Raw genomic sequence first — 24,803 nt, 5'->3', positions numbered from 1 at the left:
CTCACACCTGTAATCCCAGCACTTTTGGAGGCCAAGGCAGGCAGATCACTTGAGGTTACAAGTTTGAGACCAGCCTGGCCAACATGGTGAAACCCCGTCTACTAAAAATACAAAAAGTTGCAGCCAGGCTTGGTGGCTCACACCTGTAATCTCAGCACTTTGGAAAGCTGAGGCGGGCGGATCATTAGGTCAGGAGTTCGAGACCAGCCTGGCCAACATGGTGAAATCCCGTCTCTACTAAAAATATAGAAATTAGCCAGTTGTGGGGGTGTGCACCTGTAATCCCAGGTCCTCGGGAGGCTGAGGCAGGAGAATCACTTGAACCTGGAAGGCGGAGATTGCAATGAGCCGAGATCACCCCATTGTACTCCAGCCTGGGCAACAGAGCGAGACTCCGTCTCAAAAAATAAAATAAAAGTGTGTGTATACATGTGTACAGTCGGTTCTTGGTATTCTTGGTAGTCGTGCTCTATAAAGTCACTGTGAACACTGCATTATTGAATAATGAACCGTTGCTCCTAGGAGAAACACGGGGCTAGGTTCCTATGAGCCTCGGGTTATAACGTTTTTGCCAACTGATTGATATGGGACCTTGTCTTTTTTAATTTTTTTATTCAGTGTCTTACTGTGTCACCCCAGGCTGGAGTGCAGTGATACAGTCATGGGTCACTGCAGACTTGACCTTCTGGGCTCAGGCCATCTTCCTACCTCAGCCTCCCAAGTAGCTGGGACTACAGGCTTGCACCACCACGCCTGTCTAAATAAAAAATACATATATTTATAGAGATGAGGTCTTGCCATGTTGCCCAGGCTGGTCTCAAACTCCTGGCCTCTAGTGATCCTCCCACCTCAGCCTCCCAAAGTGTTGGGATTACAGGCATGAGCCACCACACCTATAACCTTATCTTACATGTGTTTCTATTTAAAGACACCTTATTTAGGCTGAGCGCAGTGGCTGACACCTGTAATCCCAGCACTTTGGGAGGCCGAGGTGGGAGGATCGCTTGAGCCCAAAAGGTTAAGGCTGAAGTGAGCCAAGGTCACACCACTGCTTTCTAAAGCCTGAGTGACAGAGCGAGACCCTGTCTCTAAAAAGCACCTTATTTACTATATGTTGTTGATTCATTAGTATTAAGTTCACAGCCGACTATGCAATAACTCATATCTGAATGAAGCCTGTAACACGCACGTTCTCTCTGCGAGGCATGGGGCAGCTTCGTGCACCTAGGAGCACTCCACAGAACTTCAGCATATGTGCCGGGGACATTTTACACAGCAAAATTGCCCCTAGAAAGCACAGTGACGTGGAAAGCATGGAACTAGCTAGACCAAGAGGAGGACACTCGCTTACACACTGAGAGACAGAGCAGGAAGATGGGGCGTTGTGGCCTTAGTTGACCTCAGTTGGGAACGCGTGATGGTGACTCAGTTTTTTCACGCTCTGCAAGTCTGTGAATGATTGCAAAAGTGCTGCGAGGTTTGATTTGGGGGATATAAATAAATGTTAGCAAGTAGGTGAGCTCAAGTAGGGAATCGGGGAAGAATGAGGACTGTATGTGTATTTCCTACCTCCATCAGCAGAGAGGTCTAGAAGCAATGACCCCAAGTAGCAGTGAGCACACCAGTGCCCAGGTCTGGGTTTCTGAATACCATTCTCAACCCAAAGGAGCCAGAGCTTGTCCACGAAGAAGCTGGTTCTAGGGCTGGGACAGGGAAAGGTACAAGCTGAGCGTGGGGCATCTTACTGTGAAAGAAAGCAAAGAAGTCCTGAGGACTAGTGGGGACTTCCAGGACATGAGAGCCAGCTCAGAGGGCGCTCACTGTCCAAATCTAGGAATATTTGAACATGAAATGTTGTGTACATGCCTAAGTGACCAACCCACATTTAAAACAAATTCCTGAATGAGAGCTCTAACTGTAGTTCCAAGTCATTCTTTTTCGTAGCTCATAATAGTGTGTAATATTACTACACCGTGAGTTTGCATTTACCTATTTTTATTTTATTTTATTTGTTTATTTGTTTTTTTGAGACAGAGTTTCGCTTTTGTCGCCCAGGCTAGAGAGCAATGGTGTGATCTCAGCTCACTGCAACCTCTGCCTCCCGGGTTCAAGCGATTTTCCATCTCAGCCTCCCGAGAAGCTAGGATTACAACCATGTGCCACCACAGCCGGCTAAATTTTGTATTTTTAGTAGAGACAGAGTTTCGTCATGTTGGTCAGGCTGGTCTCGAACTCCTGACTTCAGGTGATCCATCCGCCTCAGCCTCCCAAAGTGCTGGGATTACAGGTGTGAGCCACCATGCCCGGCCTGCATTTACCTATTTCTAAGTGTGGTGAAAATATATACAACACTTCCCGTTGTAACCATTTGTAAGTGTGCAGTTCAGTGGCATTAAGAACATTCACGTTGCTGGTAACCACTGCCGCCATCCATCTCCCACCACAATTTAATAAACGATTAAAACCAGACTTTCTTGACCACAAACAGTAGTGCAGGCAGCATCATCCCAGATCTGTCAGTTGAGCTGTGGCATCTTTTTTTACATTGTAAAAACTGTAAATCAAATGCCATAAAAACGCTAACATTGATCTTTGTGGCACTTGGGGAGCTGACTGTAGAATGTGTCCGGGGTAGAATGGGCCCAGGGTGGCCCAGGCGATGAGTCTGGAGGGACTCGCTCTCCCAGACATCGGGGCGGATCACAAAGCCTTGTTTTCGGCATGTTGTGCTGACGCAGGGTGGACAGTTAGACCAAGAGGAGCCCGGAAGCGGACCCAGGTGTCCCTGGAGGTTTGGTATCTGGCAGAACTCCTGTCCTTGGGTTGGGGTGTGAGGAGGTGCCCAGGGTGGTAGTGTGAATACCCGCTTTGAGGAACCAAAGCTAGAAGGTGCCCAGAGCTGTGTCAGGTGTCAGGGAAGTTGTTTGTGAGGCATTGTGAGTAGAATTAACTAACTTGAGTGCATAACTGCATCTTGGGATCAGGCCAGGGCGTGCTCAGCATTCACCAAGTCATGTTTGTCCTTCGATGCTCCAGCTCTTCCTCCTCCAAGAAGCCTGCCAGGTCCACCCACAGCGAGGTCTACCCACAGTCAGCTCTTCTTTCTCTTGGAAGCCTGCCTACTCTACCCACAGCCAGATCTTCCCTGTCTAGAAAGCCTGCCTAGTCCACCCACAGCCATGTCTTCTTCCTCTAGGAAGCTTGCCTGGTCCACCCACACTCAGCTCTTCTTCCTCCAGGAAGCCTGCCTGGTTCACCCACAGTCAGCTCTTCATCCTCCAGGAAGTCTGCCTGGTTCACCCACAGCCAGGTCTTCCTCCTTAAGAATCCTGCCTGTTTCACTCACAGCTAGGTCTACCCATAGTCAGTTCTTCCTCCTCTAGGAAGCCTGCCTCCTCCACCCACAGCCAGCTCTTCCTCCTCCAGGAAGCCTACCTACTCTACCCACAGCCAGATCTTCCCCGTCTAGGAAGCCTGCCCACTCCACCCACAGCCAGGTAGGTCTTCTTCCTTCAGGAAGCCTGCCTGGTTCACCTGCAGTCAGCTTATTCATCCCCGGGATATAGGCACTACCTGTCCCTGTGTTCATTCCACCTTTTCTTGTGTGATTGTGTGTGTGAATGTGCGTGTGTATGTGTGTGTATGTCCTGCACAACTAGCATGCGGGCTCCTGGACTGTGGATCCTGAAGCCTTCCATTTCTCAGTCTCCCCCATCGTGCTGGCACTGGACGCAGGGTCATTCCTGACTGATTAACCCCTAGTCTGTGTCCAGGCTGCAGCTTGCTCTGATGAACACTTGGAGGCCCAGTGTAACGCTTGGTGAATATAAATAAGGCATGGGCTGAAAATGCTGCTCATTTTGGTATAGTAGCAAAGGATTGGGTTACCTTGAATTGAGTCTTGTTTGGTGTAACCATGTAAATAAACAGTGTAAAATACAGGCTATTGGAATGGAAGCCCAGACATCTGTTATGAATTCTATATATAAATATTGGATATGCTTACATGGGTTAAAATGAGATTGTTGGCACTTGGGTTTTCAAACTCCTGATTCTGCTCTCGTGGGGACTGATGACAGGTCCTGGTACTCAAGGCAGGAGTGGGCACGGGCTGGCCTTTCTCTGACACTGACTTGCCAGCGGCAGGGCTTTCTGGGAGTGGCAGACATGCACCTACTGTAGATCTGAATTGCCCCCTCACATTCCCCTAATAGTGTTGAGAACCCACAGTGGATTGTGGGGTGTACTGAGTTTGTGCCGAGCAGGGCTGCTTGAATCCGGGGTTGAAGAAAGTGTTCTATACTCGATTAAACCAACTGGGAAACTAGGCAAAAGAAGATGGTCTCAGGGGAAGCCAGCCTGCCAGTGTGCATGGTGCCTTTTCAACAAATGACCTGCATTTCCATTGGGAAGAAGTTCATATAACATTACTCATGGTTGTTTGTTTGTTTTTTTTTTTGAGATGGAGTCTTGCTGTTGCCCAGGCTGGAGTGCAGTGGTGCAATGTCAGCTCACTGCAACCTCTCCCTCCGAGGTTCAAGCAATTCTCCTGCCTCAGCCTCCCACGTAGCTGGGATTACAGGCGAGCGCCACCATGCCCAGCTGGTTTTTGTATTTGTAGTAGAGATGGGGTTTTGCCATGTTGCCCAGACTGGTTTCCAACTCTTGACCTCAGGTGATCCACCTGCCTAGGCCTCCCAAAGTGTTGGAATTACAGGAATGAGCCACAGGTCCCAGCTTTTTTTTTTTTTTTTTTTGAGACAGTCTCCTTCTGTCACGCAACCTGGAGCACAGTGATGTAATCTCGGCTCACCGCAACCTCCGCCTCCTGGGTTCAAGTGATTCTCCTGCCTCAGCTTCCCAAGTAGCTGGGATTACAGGTGCCCGGCACCACCCCTGGCTAATTTTTGTTTGTTTGTTTGTTTTTCAAGACAGAGTTTCACTCTGTTGCCCGGGCTAGAGTGCAGTGGCATGATCTCGGTTCACTGCAACCTCCACCTCCTGTGTTCAAGGGATTCTCCTGCCTCAGCCTCCAGAGTAGCTGGGATTATAGGTGCCTGCCCCTGTACCCAGCTAATTTTTTGTATTTTCAGTAGAGACAGGCAACAAGAGTGAAACTCTGTCTCAAAAAAAACAAAAATAAAAGGAGTTATCACTTCCTGCTTTATAAATGAGGAAACTGAGGCTCTGGGAGATGGGAAATCCTGCCCCGAATCTCACAGCTGGAGGCCAGGCCGGGCTTTCAATCCAGGGCCCTGAGTCTGAGTCAATGCCGTATGCTTTGTGTTGGAGCTGGCCCGGGGCTGGATGAAGGCAACGTTTAATTAATGAAAACCACTACCCCGTCTGGCGGTTACCTTTTGAGCACTTTTCTATGAAGCATCCTGTTTAAGCGTCTCACTTTCTGATGTGGAGGTGCAGTAATAATTATCCCCATTTCACGGACAGGATGTTGAGGTCAGGGGTTGAGGGGTTCACGAGGGCCAGGTCTCAGCCAGGCTGCTAACCCTGGAGTCTGCCGTCTGCTCTGAGCCGGTCACTCTGGGCTGGAGAGCTGACCTGGCCCTTTTGCCCTTGTGATGTATGGTCCTGAACAAAATATTTGCACAAATAGCTACACAGGAACATAAATGGAATTTGGAGTTAAAAAATATATTAGAAAGTATATATTTACCAGTATTACCAGTGTATTACCCAGAGACTCGTCTACCTAATGAGGCCAGCTTTCCTTTCTCAATCTTCAAAGCTGGCGCTTTCTCATAACTGCCATTCATTCTAGTAGAAATCATGGTTCACGGTTATGCTGTGTGTGTGTGTGGTTTTTGGTTTTGACATGTCAAACGTGTTTGATGTGACCGCAGTCATTTTCTTCCTACTTTAATAGGTGCAGCCTTTCTACCAAGATAATAGTCTAGTTACCCCTGCCGTTGGAGATCATTTATTATTTTTTATTTTCTTTGCTTTCACAAATAAGGCCTCACTAAATACTGTGACTAAGACGTTTTCCTTCTTTCTGGTGTTTCTTGGGACAGATTCCTGCAGGGGTGATCCCTGGGGCGAGGGTGTAATTATTTTATGTTCCTGATGCAACAGTTACCACCGCGTTTTCTGAAAGGTTTGTTCTGCAGTCTGGGCTGCAGATGACGTTCTGTTTTTCGTGGTGATCTGACGGGTGCTGGGGTTTGATGGTGGCTGGCCCTGCTGCTCCAGCCCTCAGCCTGTCCACCCCTCACCCAAACCCAGGACGGAGGTGCCAAGGTGCAGCCTCAGGTGTCTGCCGCAGCCTGTGCCTCCCTCGGCGCCCCAGATCTGTTGCCCTCCCTTCTCCTCCTGCTCAAATTACACTGCCCAGAGCTCTGGCCAGAGGTCAGCAGGTCATCACTGGGTGGAATGACCTGGGGCAGGCCAAGGCACCTTTCTGAAGGTATCGGGGGCTGTGTAGCTGTGACCCCTGACCTGCAGGGGTCTGTGAAATGAGAGACTTTGGGCATATGGACACATCACCTGGTGGGATCAGCCCAGAGGACCAGCACCTGCCATTCTCCCCCAACTCTCTGTTTCCATGTGCTCCCACCCCAGGACCTTTGCCCAGGCCTACTGGCTCCCTCTCTCCCAGGAAGTCCTGCTCTCACTGTTTCATGTAGCACGCAGCCCCCCGCTCCTTCACCCTGCGCTGTTTCCCTGATCTGTAGCATTAAGGATCTAACATTACTAAGGTGTCCTTATTGGCTGTGTTCATTGCTTGTCTATTACCTCCCACGGGAATACGGAGCCATTTGGGCCTGTGTCCTGGGTGCCTGGGTGGGCCGGCTGGCAGAGTGAGTGCCCATGGCCAGCCCTTCCTGGTGCCTCCTCCTCCTCGTGCTGCTTCTATAGACTTCTCTCCTAAACTGTCCTCTGGCTTGTTTTTTTAAGCTTTAAAAGAAGTTTGTGTAGAGATGGGGTCTTGCTCTGTTGCCCAGGCTGGTCTCGAACTCCCGGCCTGAGATGATTCTTTGTCCTCGAAAAGTGCTGGGATTATAGGCGTGAGCTACCGAGCCAGCCCTTCTACTCTGCTACTTGGCACGTCTCTCTCCCTCCCATCAGATTCTGTTCCCGCCATGTTCTCCACCCTCCCCACCAAGGGCTGGGTTTTCTCCGTCTGGGTTTCTTTCCCCTTTGGAGAAGAGGGGGCTGTAGGGCCTTGGCACAGGGCCCCTCAGTGACAGGCTGCCCCCATCACCCAGGGCTCCACAGGCCCTGGTGGGGAGGAGGGGGGGCAGAGGAGGAGGCGCCATCTCTGCCTGCTGGGGAAGGGCAGGGGCCACCCACACAGAGCCCTCCCACTTGCTGAGGACCCTGGGGCCACCGCCAGGTCCTTCCAAAGGAAAGCCAGTTCTCCAGGTGGCGGGGGAGTGATGTGGGTTCCTCTTAAACTTAGGAATTGAGTGTGCGGTTGTTTCCAAGCATCTTAGAAGCCAGAGCAGCTCCTGGAAAGAGCCTGCCTGCCACGGCGGGCCTCACCCTGGCTGTGCCCACAGATGTCCCCAGGGCCTGTGCGGCTGCCCAGCTCTCTCGGCCTCCCCAAGTGTGGGTTGGGAAAAGCACAGGAAATTAAAAAACACCCCCATCTCTGGCCTTTGAAGAATGCACCTGAACAGCCGAGAGTGTAAACTGTGGTGAAATGTGGTCTTTCCAGTTTGGGGAGAAAGAGCAGGGCAGAGCTAGGGCTTCTGTACCCAGGGTTTCCAAGATCTCCTGCCTCCCTCCTTTGGGCTGGCCAGGGCCCCCTACTGGGACCTCCTGCTGTAGTGGGGAAGGGTTTACTGGGCTGCTGGCACTGTGGACTGCCCCTCGGGGCAGGTGTGCCTGCCTTTACTTGGGTTCCCCTCCTGCCTGGATGATACAGCCCAGGGGAGGCCTCTTGTCTGTGGGGCCCTCTAGCATCAGAGACACTGGGGCTAGTGTCTGCCTGGCGATGTGCAGGCCTGACCGCCCAGTCCCCAACCTGCTTGAATACCCTCAGTGGTGGGGGCTAGCTGCCTCCCGAGACAATCTGTGTCATTGTTGTCCAAGGAGGCTAATTTAGAGTAGAAGTTTCCATGTCTGGTCCCACTCTGCCTGTGTTAGCAGGGGACTCTTGGGCCGGAGCTGTGTCTACCCTGGTAGAGGGACTTCATGGGGCCTGGGGGACAGCACTCTGTGTGTGTGTTTGTGTGTGTGTGTGTGTGTGTGTGTGTGTGTGTCTGGGTGCGTGTGTCTGAGGAGGGGGACCAATTTCTCAAAGGGCCTGTGACCCCAAGAAGCATGGAATTACAGTGTGCCTAGGAGGATCACACCTTCACTGGATGAGTGGGGACAAGCCGGGGGCCCTGACCACAGGGGCAGCCGGGGCATGGGGCACAGTTGGCCTCATTCACAAATTGGGAGTATCAGTAATCCTGCTCCAGTGGGCAGGACGATGAGTGGGAGCACACTGTCGGGGGCAGCCTGGCCTGGTTGCGCTGCGGTTGTCCTTGTTGGTGACGGTTCCATCTGCTTGTGCCACCAATGCCCTCTGGGTCTCACACACAGCTCTCTTCCCTGCGAAGGGCCCTCCTGCCCCCAGGCCTCAATGCTGCTTCCATCTCTGAAGGCCCCAGTTGCTCCTGCATCCTGCGCATGATTCCTGCACTCCTGCGGACCCCCTTGTGGCTGGCATCTGATCCTTTGGTGCACCTGTTAGCCAGACCTCCTGGTAGCAGGCATTGCACTCCCTTGAATGTGCCTAGAGCCTGGGGACAGGGACCTGGGATCTTCCCTTGCAGCCTTACCGAGTGGAGGGAACTCAGTGTCTTGGAGTTGGGGTGCCTGCAGGGTGGGTGGTGCAGGTGAAATGCAGACCCTTCAGCTGGCGTTCCAGGGCTGCTGCCTTCTCCTGCCCGAGGGATGTTGCCTGAAGCCTGGGCAGGGATGGGGCCTGGGCGGCCCTGCCTGTGAGCTGCAGAGAGTTGTCGCCTCTGACCCTGATTTTCTTCGTTATCTGTTTGGACCTGTTTGCGGTAGGCCAGGGGTGAGATTTGAGGATAAATGCCTTAGCTGTGGCCATTTCCTCTTGTGAGAGGTCAGAATGTCCAGTTCCGCTGCAGTTGTAACATCTCATTTTTAATTTATTTTTCTTTTTTCCTTTTTCTTTTCTTTTTTTTTTTTTTGAGATGGAGTCTTACTCTGTCACTCAGGCTGGAGTACAGTGGCGCCATCTCAGCTCACTGCAGCTTTCATCTCTCAGGTTCACCTGATTCTCCTGCCTCAGCCTACTCGGGATTACAGGGATTACAGGTGCCCACTACCACACCTGGCTAATTTTTGTATTTTTAGTAGAGACAGGATTTCCCCGTGTTGTCCAGGCTGATCTTGAATTCCTGACCTCAGGTGATCCACCTGCCTCAGCCTCCTAAAGTGCTGGGATTATAGGCATGAGCCACTGTGCCTGGCCAGAATCTTTTTCCTTTTTAAGATTGAATAATACTTGTACATGGAGCACATTTTGCCTCGCCATTCATCCCTCAGTAGACACTTGGGTTGTTTCCCTGTTTCTTTTTGTTTGTTTGTTTGTTTTTGTTTTTTTTTTTAATATGGAGTTTTGCTCTTGTCCGGGCTGCAGTGCAGTGGCCCAATCTTGGCTCACTACAACCTCCGCCTCCCAGGTTCAAGTGACTCTCCTGCCTCAGCCTCCCAAGTTAGCTGGGATTACAGGTGCCTGCCACCATCCTTCACTAATTTTTGTATTTTTTGTAGAGACAGGGTTTCACCATGTTGGCCAGGCTGGTTTCCAACTCCTGACCTCAGGTGATCCACCCACCTCAGCCTCCCAAAGTGCTGGGATTATAGGTGTGAGCCACCGCGCCTGGGTGCTTCCATGTTTTAGCTGTTGGAAAGGACGGTGCCATGATCGAAGATGTACAGATATCTGATCGTGTCCCTGTTTTCAAATCTTTTGGGTATATACCCTGAAGTGGAATTGCTGGGTCATGTGGTAATTCTGTGTTGAAGTTTTTGGGGAACTGCCATGCTGTTTTCCATAGTAGCTGCACCATTTTACGTTTTTGCTGACGGTGCACGAGGGTTCCAGTTGCTCCATGTCTCACCAATGCTTTTTTTTTTTTTTATAGTAGATATCCTAAGCAATGCAAGGTGGTATCTTATCGTAGTTTTGATTTGTATTTCCCTGATGATTAAGGGAATGCTAAGCCTGTTTTGATGTATTTATTGGCCATTTATATGTTGTCTTTGGAGAAATGTCTGTTCAAGGTGTTTGCCCATTTTTGAGTTGGGTTGGCTGTTTTCTCATTGTTGAGTTTTAGGAGTTCTCCCTATTTCATGGATATTAATCTGTTAGAAGAGCTACGATTTGGAAGTATTTTCTCTCATTCTGTGGGTTGCCTTTTTACCCTCTTGATAGTGTCTTTTGATGCACAAAATCTTTAACTTCCCATGAAGTCCAGTTTGTCTTTATTTGTTGCCTGTGCCTTCCTGTTGTTGGGTTTTCACGATGTCCCTCATTGCCACAAAGAATGGTAGACCTAAGGTGATGACAGCACAGGGGGTGGGGAGGTGGAGTCCCTGCTGTCGTTCCCATGGCCTCAGGCCTGCTGTGTGTCCTCCTGTCCTGCAGAGCATGTCCCCTGGGAAAGGGGGGGTGGGGCAGGGTTTGAGCTGGTGCTGGTCTTGGCAGTGGGGCCCATGCTCACAACCATCTACCCCACTGCCCCGGGGTCTTCTGGCCATGCTCTGATCCTGGGTGCTCCCAGGGACCCTCATGGAGGCTGCAGATCTTTCCCCTGCTGAAATGAAACTGACTGAACTCAATACAGGATTCAGTTCTGTGATTGTCATTGCCTGAGTTCAGTTTGTTTTGGCTTTCTCTTTCTTGGTGAAGGTGGGAGTGAGGGGTTGCCTGGGCTCCCCCATCTGCACAGGAGGACCCAGGGGTCTGCAGTTTCCATGAGGAATGTTGGCTGTTGCGAGCCAAGGCTTCAGATGTTTTTTGGGGGTGTTTGTGGGCAGCGCAGCCTAGCCCTGCTGGCAGCAGACATGGACTCATGGAGCTCCCTGGAGGTCTTTACCTCCTCGTGTCCACATCTTGTGTTCATACCTCGTGTGGCTTCTTAGTCCCTCTGAGTCTGTGTTGGGGGTTGCGGGGCCCTCCTGGGGTGACATCTGAAGCCTCTGTTAGGGTGGTGGTCTTGAGGCCTCTCTTGATTCTCATTTGGCCCGTTGTGAGGATGAGACCCTTGTCTGTGAGACGAGGCCTGTTGCACAGGCAGAAGAGCTGAGGGCTGGGGGGCGGAGGGAGGTGAGGGGCCAGCGCAGCTGCAGGCAGATCAGGAATGCTTGGAATGGGGGGGTGGAGAGAAGCATAGGTGAGGCCGGAGGCCAAGGCCTTGGAGGCCAGGCTGGGGAGTCTGACCTCGTTCTGCACGGCACTGGCACAGGGTGCTGCTGAAGGGGTCCGAGCCAAGGGGTGGCATTCCAGAGTGACCCTTTAAATGTGTCCATTGTAGGAATGTATAGAATCAGGGTGGGAGAAATAATGAAATACCAGGGTGGATGAGAAGCTGAGGCCACAGTCCAAGGAGAGGGGCCTGAGCTTGGACAGTGGTCAAAGACTTGTAAGGGAATCTCGAGGCTCTGTCTGGCCTGGGCTCTGAACTCCTCAAAAAGTGTGGCTGGGTCTGTAGTGGGCAGCATGGCCAGGACTGTGCCTTCATGTCCCCCTTCCCGGTTTCAGGCCAACAAAGAGGGTGTGGCTTCTCTGCAGAACAGGACAGGGCCCCTGCAGCCTCTGGAGGACGATGTGGGAGGTGGCTGGCATGGCAGGAAGGGTCACCTGCAACTGAGGGGACAGACATAGCAGTTTCTAAACAAACAGTTGCTGTCACTGAGTGCGGTAAGAAGGCTGTTTGCTGTGTGGCAGGAACCTCTGAATGGTGCTGGCCAGGGCTGCCCAGGCAGCTTCCTGACAGCACCTTGGGGTGGAAGGAAGGAACTGGAGGTCTTGGGCATGGGTGGGGTGGGGGGTCGGTACCAGGAGTTCTCTGGGCATGGTGCCCCGTCCCGGGGCTGTGTGTGTCCCGCCGACTCAGCCAGTGGCCCTCACGGTTTGCTTCTGTCCCATAGCCTCGCCACTCCTGCTGTTTGCAAACCGCCGGGACGTACGGCTGGTGGACGCCGGCAGAGTCAAGCTGGAGACCACCATCGTGGTCAGCGGCCTGGAGGATGCGGCCGCGGTGGACTTCCAGTTCTCCAAGGGAGCCGTGTACTGGACAGACGTGAGCGAGGAGGCCATCAAGCAGACCTACCTGAACCACACGGGCGTCGCCGTCCAGAACGTGGTCATCTCTGGCCTGGTCTCACCCGACGGCCTGGCCTGCGACTGGGTGGGCAAGAAGCTGTACTGGACGGACTCGGAGACCAACCGCATCGAGGTGGCCAACCTCAATGGCACGTCTCGGAAGGTCCTCTTCTGGCAGGACCTTGACCAGCCGAGGGCCATCGCCTTGAACCCCGCTCACGGGTAAACCCTGCTGCGACTCCACCTGGGTCCCGGGGACGAGGAGTAATCACTGTTGCTCTCTTGATATGTGAGCCCAAGTTATTTTTCAGAAAAAAGATGTGAATCTTAAAATGAGTTCAGGTGGGGCGCAGTGGCTCACTTCTGTAATCCCAGCACTCTGGGAGGCCAAGGCGGGCAGACCACTGGAGTCCAGGAGTTTGAGACCAGACCAGCCTGGGCAACATGGCGAGACCCCATTTCTACAAAAAAAAAAATACAAAAAATTAGCTGGGCATGGTGGTACGCACCTGTGATCCCAGCTCCTTGGGAAGCTGAGGTAGCAGGATGATTTGAGCCTGGGAGATCTTGACTACAATGAGCTGTGATCCCACCACTGCACTCCAGCCTGGGCGACAAAGTGAGGAGACCCTGTCTCAAAAAATAAAGAGCTCAGCTTTCAGGATTTGTTGTTATTGAGAGAATTACTTCTCCTTGAGATTCCATAGTTACGTTTCTTTTTTTTTTTTTTCATTGAGACAGAGTTTGCCTCTTGTCACCCAGGCTGAAGTATAGTGACATGATCTCGGCTCACTGCAACCTCCGCCTCCTGGGTTCAAGCAATTCTCCTGCCTCAGCCTCCCGAGTAGCTGAGATTACAGGTGCCCATCACCACCCCCGGCTACTTTTTGTATTGTTGGTAGAGACGGAGTTTTGCTGTGTTGGCCAGGCTGGTCTCAAACTCCTGACCTTGGGTGATCTGGCTGTCTCGGCCTCTCAAAGTGCTGGGATTACAGGCGTGAGCCACTGTGCCCAGCCCATAGTTATGTTTCTTTTTTAAACTTGCTTGTGTGAGGCAACTGACGTGGTTGGCCATGGGTTCGAATGGTTAAACACATCTTCGCTGTGTGTGTGGCGGACAGCCTGGGAAGTGCGGGCTCTCAGGCAGGTGGAATTGCTCCTTTCCTGGCTTTCCAGCTGCATTGGCTGAAAAAGTGCAGCTCCTGGTCTGGAAGCAGAACCTGCTGGGGGTGTTCTTGGGTCTGTTCTGGAAGCTGCCCTGTGTCCTCCTCTGCACCTGGTCTGGCTGAGTTCACCACGGCCCTTTAAGGCTCAGGGCCTGGCCCAGGTTGGGAGAGGGTGAGTGGCAGGAAAGCTAAGGACCTCCATGAAGTCGAAGTCCGGGGTGGAGAGTGAGAGGAGGGGCGGCCCAGCTCCAGTGGCCAGCTAGGCCAGGCTCACCCCACACTAACGAGCAGAGGGAATGGTTTGCCTGGATGCCCCTTGTCCCTCCCTTGTCCCTCCTTTTGCAGCCCGGGAATGACTGGGGGCCGGACACACACCCTTACCTGGGCTGTGCTGAGCCCTGGCCCTGGTTGTACCTGTCAGATTTCTTGCTGGTCAGTGTCAGAGCTGGTTGGCAGATGTCTTGACTAGAACCCACAGCAGCCTCTTTTTTACCCCCCAGGCTCTGTTGGAAGCCCTTTGCCTGTTAGTTCATTCAGTGTCACCACAGCCTCTCAGCAGTTCCAGCCTGGACCTCACTGGATGAGGGGCTGGCCTAGATCTTTTTTAATTTTTTGAGACAGAGTCTTGCTCTTGTTGCCCAGGCTGCAGTGCAATGGTGCGATCTCGGCTCACTGCAGCCTCCACCTCCCGGATTCAAGCGTTCAAGTGATTCTCCTGCCTCAGGCCGCCCCTGCCCCCCGCCCCGCTGAGTAGCTGGGATTACAGACGTGTGCCACCACACCCAGCTAATTTTTGTATTTTTAGTAGAGACGGGGGTTTCACCATGTTGGCCAGGCTGGTCTCGAACTTCTGACTGCAAGTGATCTACCCGCCTTGGCCTCCCAAAGTGTTGAGATTACAGGCGTGAGCCACTGCCCCCAGCCTGACCTAGATCTTCTAGATCTTCTAAGTTAGAAATTCCCAGAAGTGGGCGGTCACGCACCCAGACCTGCCACAGGAGCCCACCTGCCCTCCTCCCTGAAGTCAGGGCTCTGGGAACCCTTCCCTTGGCTGTGCCCTGTGGGACACTGTCCAACCTCAAGTAGGACCGAAGACCCCTGGGCTCTAGTTCTGGGGTCACCAACTTGCTATTGCCCTTTGTAGTTACCTCCCCATGACTCCCATGGCACTGGCTGCAGGAGCTGGGCTGGGAGGGGCCAGTTGCCAGACCCTGTGGACACCCCTCATCTGGGCCTGCCCAGGGTCATGGGAATGAGGGTGTGGGGTGAGGGTCTGTCCTCACCAAGGCTGGCGTTTGAGTTCACCTCTTTGCTCTGCGCGGTGACTTAGCAAGCCCTGGACTGGCTTCTGATGTACGGGAAGGGCTGGAGCCTTTCAGAGCTCAGCGTTTTGTGTGAAAGCCAGGTGTGTGTGTGTCTGAGCAACTGAGTGTGGAAATGGGAGGGTGTAAGCCTATGTGTGTGTGTGCGCGCATGCCTGTGAGCAGGTATTCATATGTGTGTGCATGTGAGTGTGCACGTGATTGTGCACGTGTATGTGCCTGTGTGAGTATGTGCGAGGGAGGGTCTGCATCTGAACCAGGCCATGTGCAAGTATGGGGTACCAGCAGGCGGGGATGCGGTGGAATTTATGGCCCAAGTATTTTGAGTCCCTGAGGTCAGGCCAGGGCAGTTTCGTGCCCCTACCACCTGAGAAGTGCTCCCGGCCTCCCAGGGGCGCCACGCTGGGCAGCCGCTCATCACCAGAGCCCCTCTCATGCCCTTGCTGCACTTTGAGTTGCCTGGCCACCTGCAGCTGCCCGGGAGCCAGCTGACCCCCGGGGCACCCTCTGTTCCACCTGGTGAACGGTCGCCCTCTCAGCCCTCTCCCTCTGCACTGTGGCTCCAGGAGCTGTGGGGTTACTGACCTTTCTGGAAGGGTCGGCTGGTGTAGCAGACTCTCTGGCTAGGAGGGGGCATCCGCAGTGGTGGGAGAGGCTGAAGATAGCAGCCTGCTGGGAGCCATCACCTGAAGCAGGCCCGCAGTTGCTCACCAGCGGCTGCCATGGCCATCATGTTGCTGGGACCTGCGCTCCTCTGTCTTCGCCTTCCCTCCCAGCCTGGGTCGCTGCAGCTCCCTCACCTCCCAACCAGGCATCCACCTGCATTTATGAGCCCTTGTGCCTCAGTCCTGCTCCCCACGCAGCGGGCATAGCCCAGTGTCTGGCCCTTTCAGTGAATGGGAGGAGATGGTTAAGTGAATAGTATTTGAGAGGGATGCATGTGTGGGAAGAAAGCAGTGCCTGGGGGCTGTGATGAGGGGCTTCCGTCAGAGCTCCAGTGCTGGGAAGGCTTCTTGGTGACTTTTCAGCCGAGACTGGAAGCAGATGAGGCTGAGAACCGTGTGGCTGTGTGGGGAAGCACGGTCCGGCAGAGGGAATAGCCAGTGCGAAGGCCCTGGGGTAGTTTGGAGCTGGGCCTGTTTGAGGGACTGTAGCAGAATGTAGGGGGAATGGGGCCCAAGGTGTGGGGAGAGGATGCATCAGGTCTTGAGCGGAGGAGGCACCAGGTCTGACTCATGCTTGAGGGCATCCCCCCAGTGGCTGGAGGGAGAGTGAGCCATGGGGTGGGCAGGGTGGTGGCAGGAGCCCTGTCCACGGTTGTTACCAGGATCCTGACATCAGCGGGGACCCCTCACTTTTGAAGGTGAGGAGTGACGAGATTCGGGATCTGTTCTGAAGGTAAAGCCAGCTGGATTTGCTGGCATTCTGCATGTGGGTTCGATAGAAAGATGATCAAGGATGGCCCGGTGCTGCTCTGTGCCTTGGTGTCCCTCTGTGCCTTGGTGTCCCTGTCTATACAGAGGCGTGACCATGCTGCATGTCATGTGGAAAACACCAAGAACAGTTTGCGGGTTCAACAAGCGTTCACTGTCGTGATAGTGGAAATGCCCTTCCCTCACCACCAGAAGTACAGTCTCCGTGCCCACGCAGTTTCTTCTTTTCACTTCCTCATGGCTTTTACCATGTTGGTTGGGAGGTGCTTGGTGCTGGGTTGAGAGGTGATCAGTTGGGAGGTGCTAGGTGCTCTGTTGGGAGGAGCATGTTGCTCATTGGGAGGTGCTAGGTGCTCGGTTGGGAGGTAACTGGTACTTCGTTGGGAGGTGCTTGGCACTTGGTTAGGAGTAGTTGGTGTCCAGTTGACAGGTGCTAGGTGCTTGGTTGGGAGGTATTTGATTGGGAGGTGCTTGGTGCTTGGTTGGGAGGTATTTGGTTGTGAGGTGCTTGGCGCTTGGTTGGGAGATTCGAGGCCCTTGGTTGGGAGCAGTCGTCCTTGTGCTCAGATCTGGGCTGGCTTTGCCTGCACCATCTCTGGGAGCCGACCATCCCTGTTTGGCTCTGGCTTTTCTTAACTATTTGAAATGGTTTCTTTCCCTTCTTGCCTCTGAATTCTCTCCCAGAAGCCTTCCCCAGGATGACACCTGTGGCTGTTCACTCCCACCCCGGCCCCTGGGGCAAAGTTGACCTTGGTGTTGATTGCTGGCCCTCTCCCCACACCCTGTCCTTTGCCTGATGAATGAGAGAGTGAAAACAGTGGGATACAGGCTCCCATTCATCAGATGCAATGATGCTGATGACCCAGCCCTGTCCTGCCTCTCCTTAGGCTTCATGTTGCCGGGGAGGGAGAGGACTCCAGCCTGTCACAGCACCTATGGGCAGCACCCACTGCGTGCCAAATACTGGTTTGAATAGTGATCCTCAGGCATAAGTGTGGGTGCTGAGTCTCGGGGCAGGACTGTTGTCCTGAGAGTGGGGACAGAGGAGGGGCAGGTTTTGTCCACCATCCTGGCCAAGGGTACAAGGCTGCAAGGAGCATCTTGGCCTTCCTCCTGGCCCTGCTGGAGCCCTCATCATCTCCTGTGCCCTCCCGCAGTGCTGTCCTGCACCAGGGTCCTTCCTCAGAGGAGGGGTCCCTGCCCCGGCCATCAACAGGAAGGGTCTCTGGGTCCGAGCTTCCACCTCAGTGTGCATGTGACCATTTTCTTGACCAAGAGCCCCAAAGCCAGGAGGGCCCCTCTGAGACTCCACTGGATTGCGGTTTCAGCAACGCAGGTGGCCCCACGCAGACGTCCAGGCAGGGTTGGGGGAAGCCACGTCCCTCCCAGCTCCAGGGTGCTCACGTGGGTGGCAGACTGGGCTCTGGGGATGACCCTCTGGTCCCTGAGAAAGACACTGGCCCAGCATGGGAGGAGGCCCCAACGAGGGGCTGCAGTGGCCCCTGGGTCTCAAATTAAAGCCAGGGTGAAACCCAACCCCCTCTTTAAAATGCAAAATGGCCCTTCCCTAAAATAACACAACCACAACCGCAGCTGGCTCTGCTGGAAGGCTATGCTGCAGCCCTTTTCTTCGGAAGTTGATTTTCCTCCGTGGAATTCGGCTGGGCTTGTGGTAGCGTTTGAGACTTTGCAAGAGCACATCCACGCCAGCCAGTCTCTGGTCACCGACTGGCTTGCAAATTCCCCATTTAAGGAAACCAGCGGCCTCTGTTATGAAACTCGGTAAAGGAATGTGAATTATGCTCCACGCGGAGGCCCTGCTCCTGCACGTTTTCCAGCCTTTTCCATGAGCCACAGTGGAGCGTTTTGGGGAGGCCTGTGTGGATCCCCCCCACTCCAGACTGATGCCCCCGATACCTTCTCAGGAGGTGGTAGGGGGTCTGGGCTCTGCCCAGGCTCCTAGGGGTGGGGGACATGCAGGTAAAGCAAGGCATCTGCCCCGGGCATGTGGGAGCCTTCACTGGGCTGGCTGCCAGGAAAAGTTCACCCACACCCGAGCTTTGCTGGTGAAGGGTGAGTCATATGAGGCTGGGCTCTGGCCCTCAGCAGACACACGATGTGTTCCCAGAGCTGCCGCTCAGTGCCTGTAACCTGGGACAGGCCAGCCTTCCGGGGCCTCAGTTTTCTCATCACTCTAATGGGAATAGCAATTCCCACCTTCCCTGTGTCGGTTGGGTTCTCACTAGATGCACAGGAGACGGCTGCTTGAAGGGTCTGTTTGGAGAGCTGTTCCATGTGATGCCCCTCTTCTCCTGTCCCCACGGGGTGAGGGGAGCAGGGCTTGGTGATAGCAGCTGGGCCTGGTTGGCCTCTGCAGGGAAGAGGGTGCGTTTGGTTTGAGACTCCTGTGCCCTCGTTCTTGTTGATCTTGTCACAGCCCCTCTGGAAGGTGGAGATGGTACTCGATTGGGAATGACATTACTCTGGGAAGCATGGCCCCTCGGTGCACCTGAGGCTCCCAAGGCCGCAGAGCACCATGGTTGGGGAGGAGGCAGCTGCCCATCTGTCATTTCCCTCTTCTGCTGGATGGAGACCCCTGGAAGGTAAATCGAGGCTTGTTCTCCCTGTGTCCTGGGGTCACTCTCATGCCCGGCTCAGGCGAGCTGCCTGTTTCTAAATCAGTTGCTATGGCCGAGGGGAAGGGGGTTTGCCACCCACCCCAGGAAGAAGGGGGTGAGGGAATCAGCACCATTTTACATGGACCAAGAGTGGGAGGAGGCTCCTCAGAGGACATTCTGGGCATTGTCCCCTTTCTCTGCTGAGAAGAGTCGACAAAATGCAATAGGTCTGCCAGCCCTTGTGTCCCGTTGCTGGGATGGGAACTGAGTCCTCCAAGCTGGTGTGGTTCCCCTCTGGTTGCTGAGAGCCACGCCCAGCCTCTGGGCACACAGCCTGTGGTCACCTTCAAATGGGGCATACTGGGCACTGGCCGGGGTGGGACCTGCCATCCTAGACCTGGTGTCAGGCACATCGTCTCTGCTTACTTTGTCTTGGTTCATTGGCCAGAGATCAAGTAAGGGCGCCCTGAGGATGTGGTTGTTTCTGGTGGACGGGTGATGCTTGTCTCTTTGGAGCATGGAGAAGCAAAGCCACATCGCCCATAGACCTAAGCAGGAATGGCTGCTGGTTCAGGGTCCATCCCACACTTGGGTTTTATTCTTTTTTTTTGTGACAGGGTCTCACTCTGTCATCCAGGCTGGAGCACAGTGGTGCAGTCCCAGCTCACTGCAGCCTTGACCTCCCAGGGCTCCAGGGATCCTCCCACGTCAGCCTTCTGAGGAGCTGGGACTACAAGTGTGTGCCACCATGCCCAGCTAACTTTTATTTTTATTTTTTGCAGAGACGGGATTTTGCCATGTTGCCCAGGATGGCACTTGAGTGACCCACCCGCCTTAGCCTCCCAGAGTACTGGAATTAGAGGCACGAGCCGCTGTTCCTGGGCATGTTTTATTGTTTTTAAATAGACTTAATTTTTTCAAACAGTTTTAGGTTCACAGCGATATTCAGCAGAAAGTACCAAGTTCCTGCACATCCCTGTCCCCACACCTGCACAGCCTCCCCAACTGTCAGCCTCCTATGTAGGGTGGTACGTTTGTTACAGCTGAGGAAAGCTGGCTGCTGCACCATCTCCCAGAATCCACGTTTACATGGGGGTTCGCCTTTGGCTTGTACATTCTGTGGGTTTAGACAGATGAGTGAGGACGTGCACCCACCTTTCTACATCACACAGAATAGTTCCACTGCCCTGATTTTCTGTGCTCTGTCCACTGATCCCTCTCCTCCAGCCCACCCTCTCTCTGGCCACCGCTGCCGCTGATACTGATGCTTGACTGTGTATATTTGCTTTTTTTTTTTTTTTTTTTTTTTTTTAATAGAGACAGAGTCTTGCTGTGTCGCCCAGAATGGAGTGCAATGGCAAAATCTTGGCTCGCTGCAACATCTGCCTCTTGGGTTCTAGCAGTTCTTCTGCCTCAGCCTCCCAAATAGCTGGGATTACAGGCACGTGCCACCATGCCCGGCTAATTTTTGTATTTTTAGTAGAGATGGGGTTTCACCATGTTGGCCAGCCTGATCTTGAACTCCTGGCCTCAAGCGATCCACATACCTCGGCCTCCCAAAGTGCTGGGATTACAAGCATAAGCCACCATGCCCAGCCTGTATGTTCACTTTTTCCAGAATGTTGTAGAGTTGGACTCATACAGTATGTAGCCTTTTCACATTGGTTTCTTTCACCTTCTCATATGCATTTAAGTTTCCTCCATGTCTTTTCATGGCTTGATAGCTCATTTATTTTTAGCACTAAATAATATTCCATCCTGCATGTTTTGAATTGCCTGTTAGAGGTTCATTTACAGCATTTTCATGGTAGTAAAAAAAAAAAAAAAATCAGAAATAAGCCGCAGTTATGTAAAGAACTCATAGCACAGTACACTATGCAATCATCAAAAGAACAAGGAATCTCTCTATCATAAGAAGGGAAGGTGCCCAGAATTTACTGTTAACTGAGAGCAAGTCGGATATGGTATATTTGGATTGCCCAACATAAGGCAGTCACACCTGAGACCCCACCTGTTGGTTAATTCTGATGGGTGAGATTTGAGGGCAGCTTCACTGTCTGTTGTTTCATGTCTGCGTCTGTAGACAGAAACAAAATACAGACCTGTGTTAGCTGCTTCTCCTCTTGCTCTGCCCCGTCACAGGTACATGTACTGGACAGATTGGGGTGAGATGCCCCGGATCGAGCGGGCGGGGATGGACGGCAGCACCCGGAATATCATTGTGGACTCAGACATTTACTGGCCCAATGGGCTGACCATCGACCTGGAGGAGCAGAAGCTCTACTGGGCTGACGCCAAGCTCAGCTTCATCCACCGCGCCAACCTGGATGGCTCGTTCCGGTAGGTACCTGCCCAGTCCCAGGGCACCCCCTTCCACTTTGCCCCCAGCTGTCCCCAGGGCTTTTGAAGACGTTCCTTCTTAACTCAGGCCTATAGACTTATCTCTGAAACTCTGCCGACCTGAGGAATGCCGGACTTCTCAGAACCCGGAACAGCTTCAGGGTCCGGGCAGCACTTGCCCCCAGCACCTGAATATTTCTTTCTTTTTTTTTTTTTTTGAGACACAGTCTCGCTCTGTTGCCCAGGCTGGAGTGCAGTGGCGCGATCTCAGCTCACTGCAACCTCCGCTTCCCAGGTTCAAGCAGTTCTCCTGCCTCAGCCTCCTGAGTAGCTGGGATTACAGGTGTGCGCCACCATGTCTGCCTAATTTTTGTATTTTTAGTAGAGTCAGGGTTTCACCATGTTGGTCAGGCTGGTCTCGAACTCCTGACCTTGTAATCCACCTCAGCCTCCCAAAGTGCTGGGATTACAGGTGTGAGCCACCGACCTGTACCTGAATATTTCTGTAGCAAATGTGGCATGTTTATTCTAAGTAGGGCAGAAAAGACTTATCTGTAGCCCACACCCATGCACAGTTGGTTTTTCTTTTTAATTTTTTTTTTTTTTTTTTGAGACAGAGTCTCACTCTTTCACCCAGGCTGGAGTACAGTGGCACAGTCTCAGCTCACTGCAGCCTCCACCTCCCAGGCTCAAGCAATCCTCCTGCCTCAGCCTCCCGAGTAGCTGGGACTACAGGAGTGCACCACCACACCTGGCTAGTTTTTGTATTTTTGGTAGGGATGGGGTCTCACATGTTGCTCAGGCTGGTCTCAAACTCCTAAGCTTAAGCAGTCCTCCCCCTGGGCTCCCAGAGTGCTGGGATTACAGGTGTGAGCCACTGCACCAGGCCCATGAACCAAATGAGGTTTTATCATCAAGTAAGCAACAGAAGCTTTCCATCTGCAGAGTGTTTTGGATTTTGGAACTGGGGGAGGGCACTCGTGGCCTGGCAGGGTTGTGAACAGTAACCCTGTCACATGCACTTCTCCCACCCTGGCCCCACCCCAGCTCCGGCATCCTGAGGGCAGTGGCGACAGAAGCTGTCTCAGTTACTGCTACATTCCCCAGTCTGACCAGGGAGCCTTCCATGTAGTAGGTGCTCAATAAAAAGGGCCGAATGAATGAGCAGGAAGGGTTTTCACCTTGTTGGGTAATTGCTTTTAGAGCCTCTGGTTACCATAGCTTCACAGCCTGCTACTTAATTATGCCTTAGAGAACAACCCTCCATGGACAGGTGAGGGCAGTTTAGCAGTTTAGTCACTGACCAAGTACTGCCTGCTGCTGGCTCTGTGCCAGGTCTCAGGGATTCTCCTGGGACGGCAGATTCCATTCCAGCACTAGTGGAACTCCTGGCCCAGGAGCGGGGGTGGGGGTGGCTGGTAACAAAGCAAGACCCCTTATCTGTGACTGTGGCTGGGACAAGGGCTGAGGTGGGGGGAGGGGCCAGTGTGGCTGGTGTCAATGCAGAGGGCAACAGTGACTGCATGGGAGGACTCAGTGGCTGGATTTCTACAAACACAGGCCAGCGCCCACATAAACAGACTGGAGGGCATGGGCAGCTTTGCTGCACGCTTGCCAGGCCTCATGTGTTAGTTAGCCATTGCTGCGTAACAAAACAGTCCACAACTTAGCAGCCTGAAACAGCAAACAGGTTTTTTCAGCAGTGAGGAGTGGATTAGCTGGGTGGTTCTGGCTCAGGGTGTGACTTGAGGTTACACTTAAGCTCCTGGCTGGGGCCTCAGTCTTCTGAAGGTTTGAGCAAAGCCGGGAGATCTGCTTCCAAGCTCATCCTCATGTCAAAAGGCCTCTGTGTCTCCTGATGCTCTTATGCTGAGCCACACATCTCTTTTGGGGTGGTTTGAAAATACCCGTTATCCCTGGAAGTGCAGTCCGACTGGGTCTGGTTTGAGATTTGGGAATGTGGCCACCCTGTAGACTGTGGTTCTTGGGAGCTGAGTGGTCTTACAGTTGTGAAGCATGGATTAGAGGATATAGAAAGGCTGCAGCTGAGAGTGCCCTGGTCAAAGGACAGTGCCAGGGGACAGTGAGGGTGATGGCTCGTGCTAACGGTGGCGGTGGCGGTGGCGGCGGCGGCGGTGAACACTTCCGTAGCACTTACTGTTTTTCAGTCCATTTAATGCTCACACCTACTCTATGAAGTGTTTGCTGTTATGTTTTATTTTTATTTATATTTTTATTGTTTGAGGCAGGGTCTCGCTTTGTCACCCAGGCTGAGGTGCACTGGTGTGATCATGGTTCACTGTAGCCTCGACCTCTTTTTGTTTGTTTGTTTGTTGTTGTTTTTGAGCTGGAGTCTTGCTCTGTCCCCCAGGCTGGAGTACAGTGGCAGGATCTCAGCTCACTGCAACCTCTGCCTCCTGGGTTCCAGTGATTCTCCTGCCTCAGCCTCCCAAGTAGCTGGGATTACAGGTGCCTGCCACCACACCCAGCAAATTTTTGTATTTTTTAAATCGAGATGGGGTTTTACCATGTTGGCCAGGCTGGTCTTGAACTCCTCACCTCAAGTGATTTGCCCACCTCAGCCTCCCAAAGTGCTGCGATTACAGGTGTGAACCACTGCGCCCAGCCCCAGCCTTGACTTCTTGGGCTCAAGTGGTCCTCCCACCCCAGTCTCCCAAGTAGCTGAGACCACAGGCACACACCACGATGTCTGGCTAATTTTTTTTGGTATTTGTTTGTAGAGACGGGGTTTCACCGTGTTGCCCAGGCTGGTCTCAAACTCCTGAGCTTAAGCCATGCATCCACTTTAGCCTCTCAAAGCACTGGGGTTACAGGTGCGAGTCACTGTGCCTGGCCTGTGTTTGCTATTATGATCCCCTGTGCACAGAGAGGCACGTGAATTTGGCCAAAGCCACACAGCTAGTTACAGCCAGGGTTGGAACCTAGGGTCTGTAGCCCCAGAGTCCGTTCTCCTACCTGCCTCCCCTCGGGATTCTTCTGCCTCTGCAGCGCCATCACTTTTCATGGATGTACCCAGGCTATTCACATGGAAGCATCATGTGTAGGGGGATGAGCTCTGGAGCCATACAGACCTGTGCAGGCCCCCTTATCTGTGACTGTGGCTGGGGCAAGGGCCAAGGCTGACCTTCCCTCAGTGCTTCTGGCTGAGACAGAGCGTGGCCCAGGGAGCAACCGGGAGTGATGGGCCTCTGGCTTCCCTCATCAAAAAATGGCAACATGGCTGGATACGATGGCTCATGCCTATAATCCTAGTGCTTTGGAAGGCTGAGGTGAGAGGATCATTTGAAGCCAGGAGTTCTAGACCAGCCTGGCAACAAAGCAAGACCCCATCTACTGAAAATAAAAATTAGGCCAGGTGCGGGCTCACGCCTTTAATCCCAGCACTTTGGGAGGCTGAGGTGGGTGGATCACCTGAGGTCAGGAGTTCAAGATCAGCCTGGCCAACATGGCAAAACCCCATCTCTACTAAAAATATAAAAATTAGCTGGGTGTGGTGGCAGGCACCTGTAATCCCAGGTGCTTGTGAGGCTGAAGCAGTAGAATTGCTTGAACACGGGAGGTGAAGGTTGCGGTGAGCCAAGATCCCACCA

General features: G+C 53.1%; 1 protein-coding gene across 2 annotated transcripts in view; it reads left to right on the top strand.

Moving 5' to 3' along the window:
- LRP5 (LDL receptor related protein 5) overlaps nucleotides 1-24,803 on the top strand; it is a 136,077-nt gene that overhangs the window by 21,598 nt on the left and 89,676 nt on the right. Inside the window, exons 1-3 of one of the 2 annotated variants that reach the window (XM_012452959.3) lie at nucleotides 11,677-11,908; nucleotides 12,139-12,535; nucleotides 20,995-21,192. In XM_012452959.3, coding sequence (XP_012308382.3) covers nucleotides 11,728-11,908; nucleotides 12,139-12,535; nucleotides 20,995-21,192 — 776 coding nt within the window. In that variant the 5' untranslated portion in view covers nucleotides 11,677-11,727. Of the gene's footprint in view, nucleotides 1-11,676; nucleotides 11,909-12,138; nucleotides 12,536-20,994; nucleotides 21,193-24,803 lie in introns of those variants that run through there. The other variant, XM_064364661.1, reaches the window with a different exon arrangement.

Source organism: Aotus nancymaae, unplaced genomic scaffold (assembly GCF_030222135.1).
Source record: "Aotus nancymaae isolate 86718 unplaced genomic scaffold, 86718_ANA_hifiasm-v0.15.2.pri h1tg000059l, whole genome shotgun sequence".
NCBI classification, from domain to species: domain Eukaryota; kingdom Metazoa; phylum Chordata; class Mammalia; order Primates; family Aotidae; genus Aotus; species Aotus nancymaae.
This window is presented reverse-complemented; position numbering and strand designations above follow the sequence as displayed.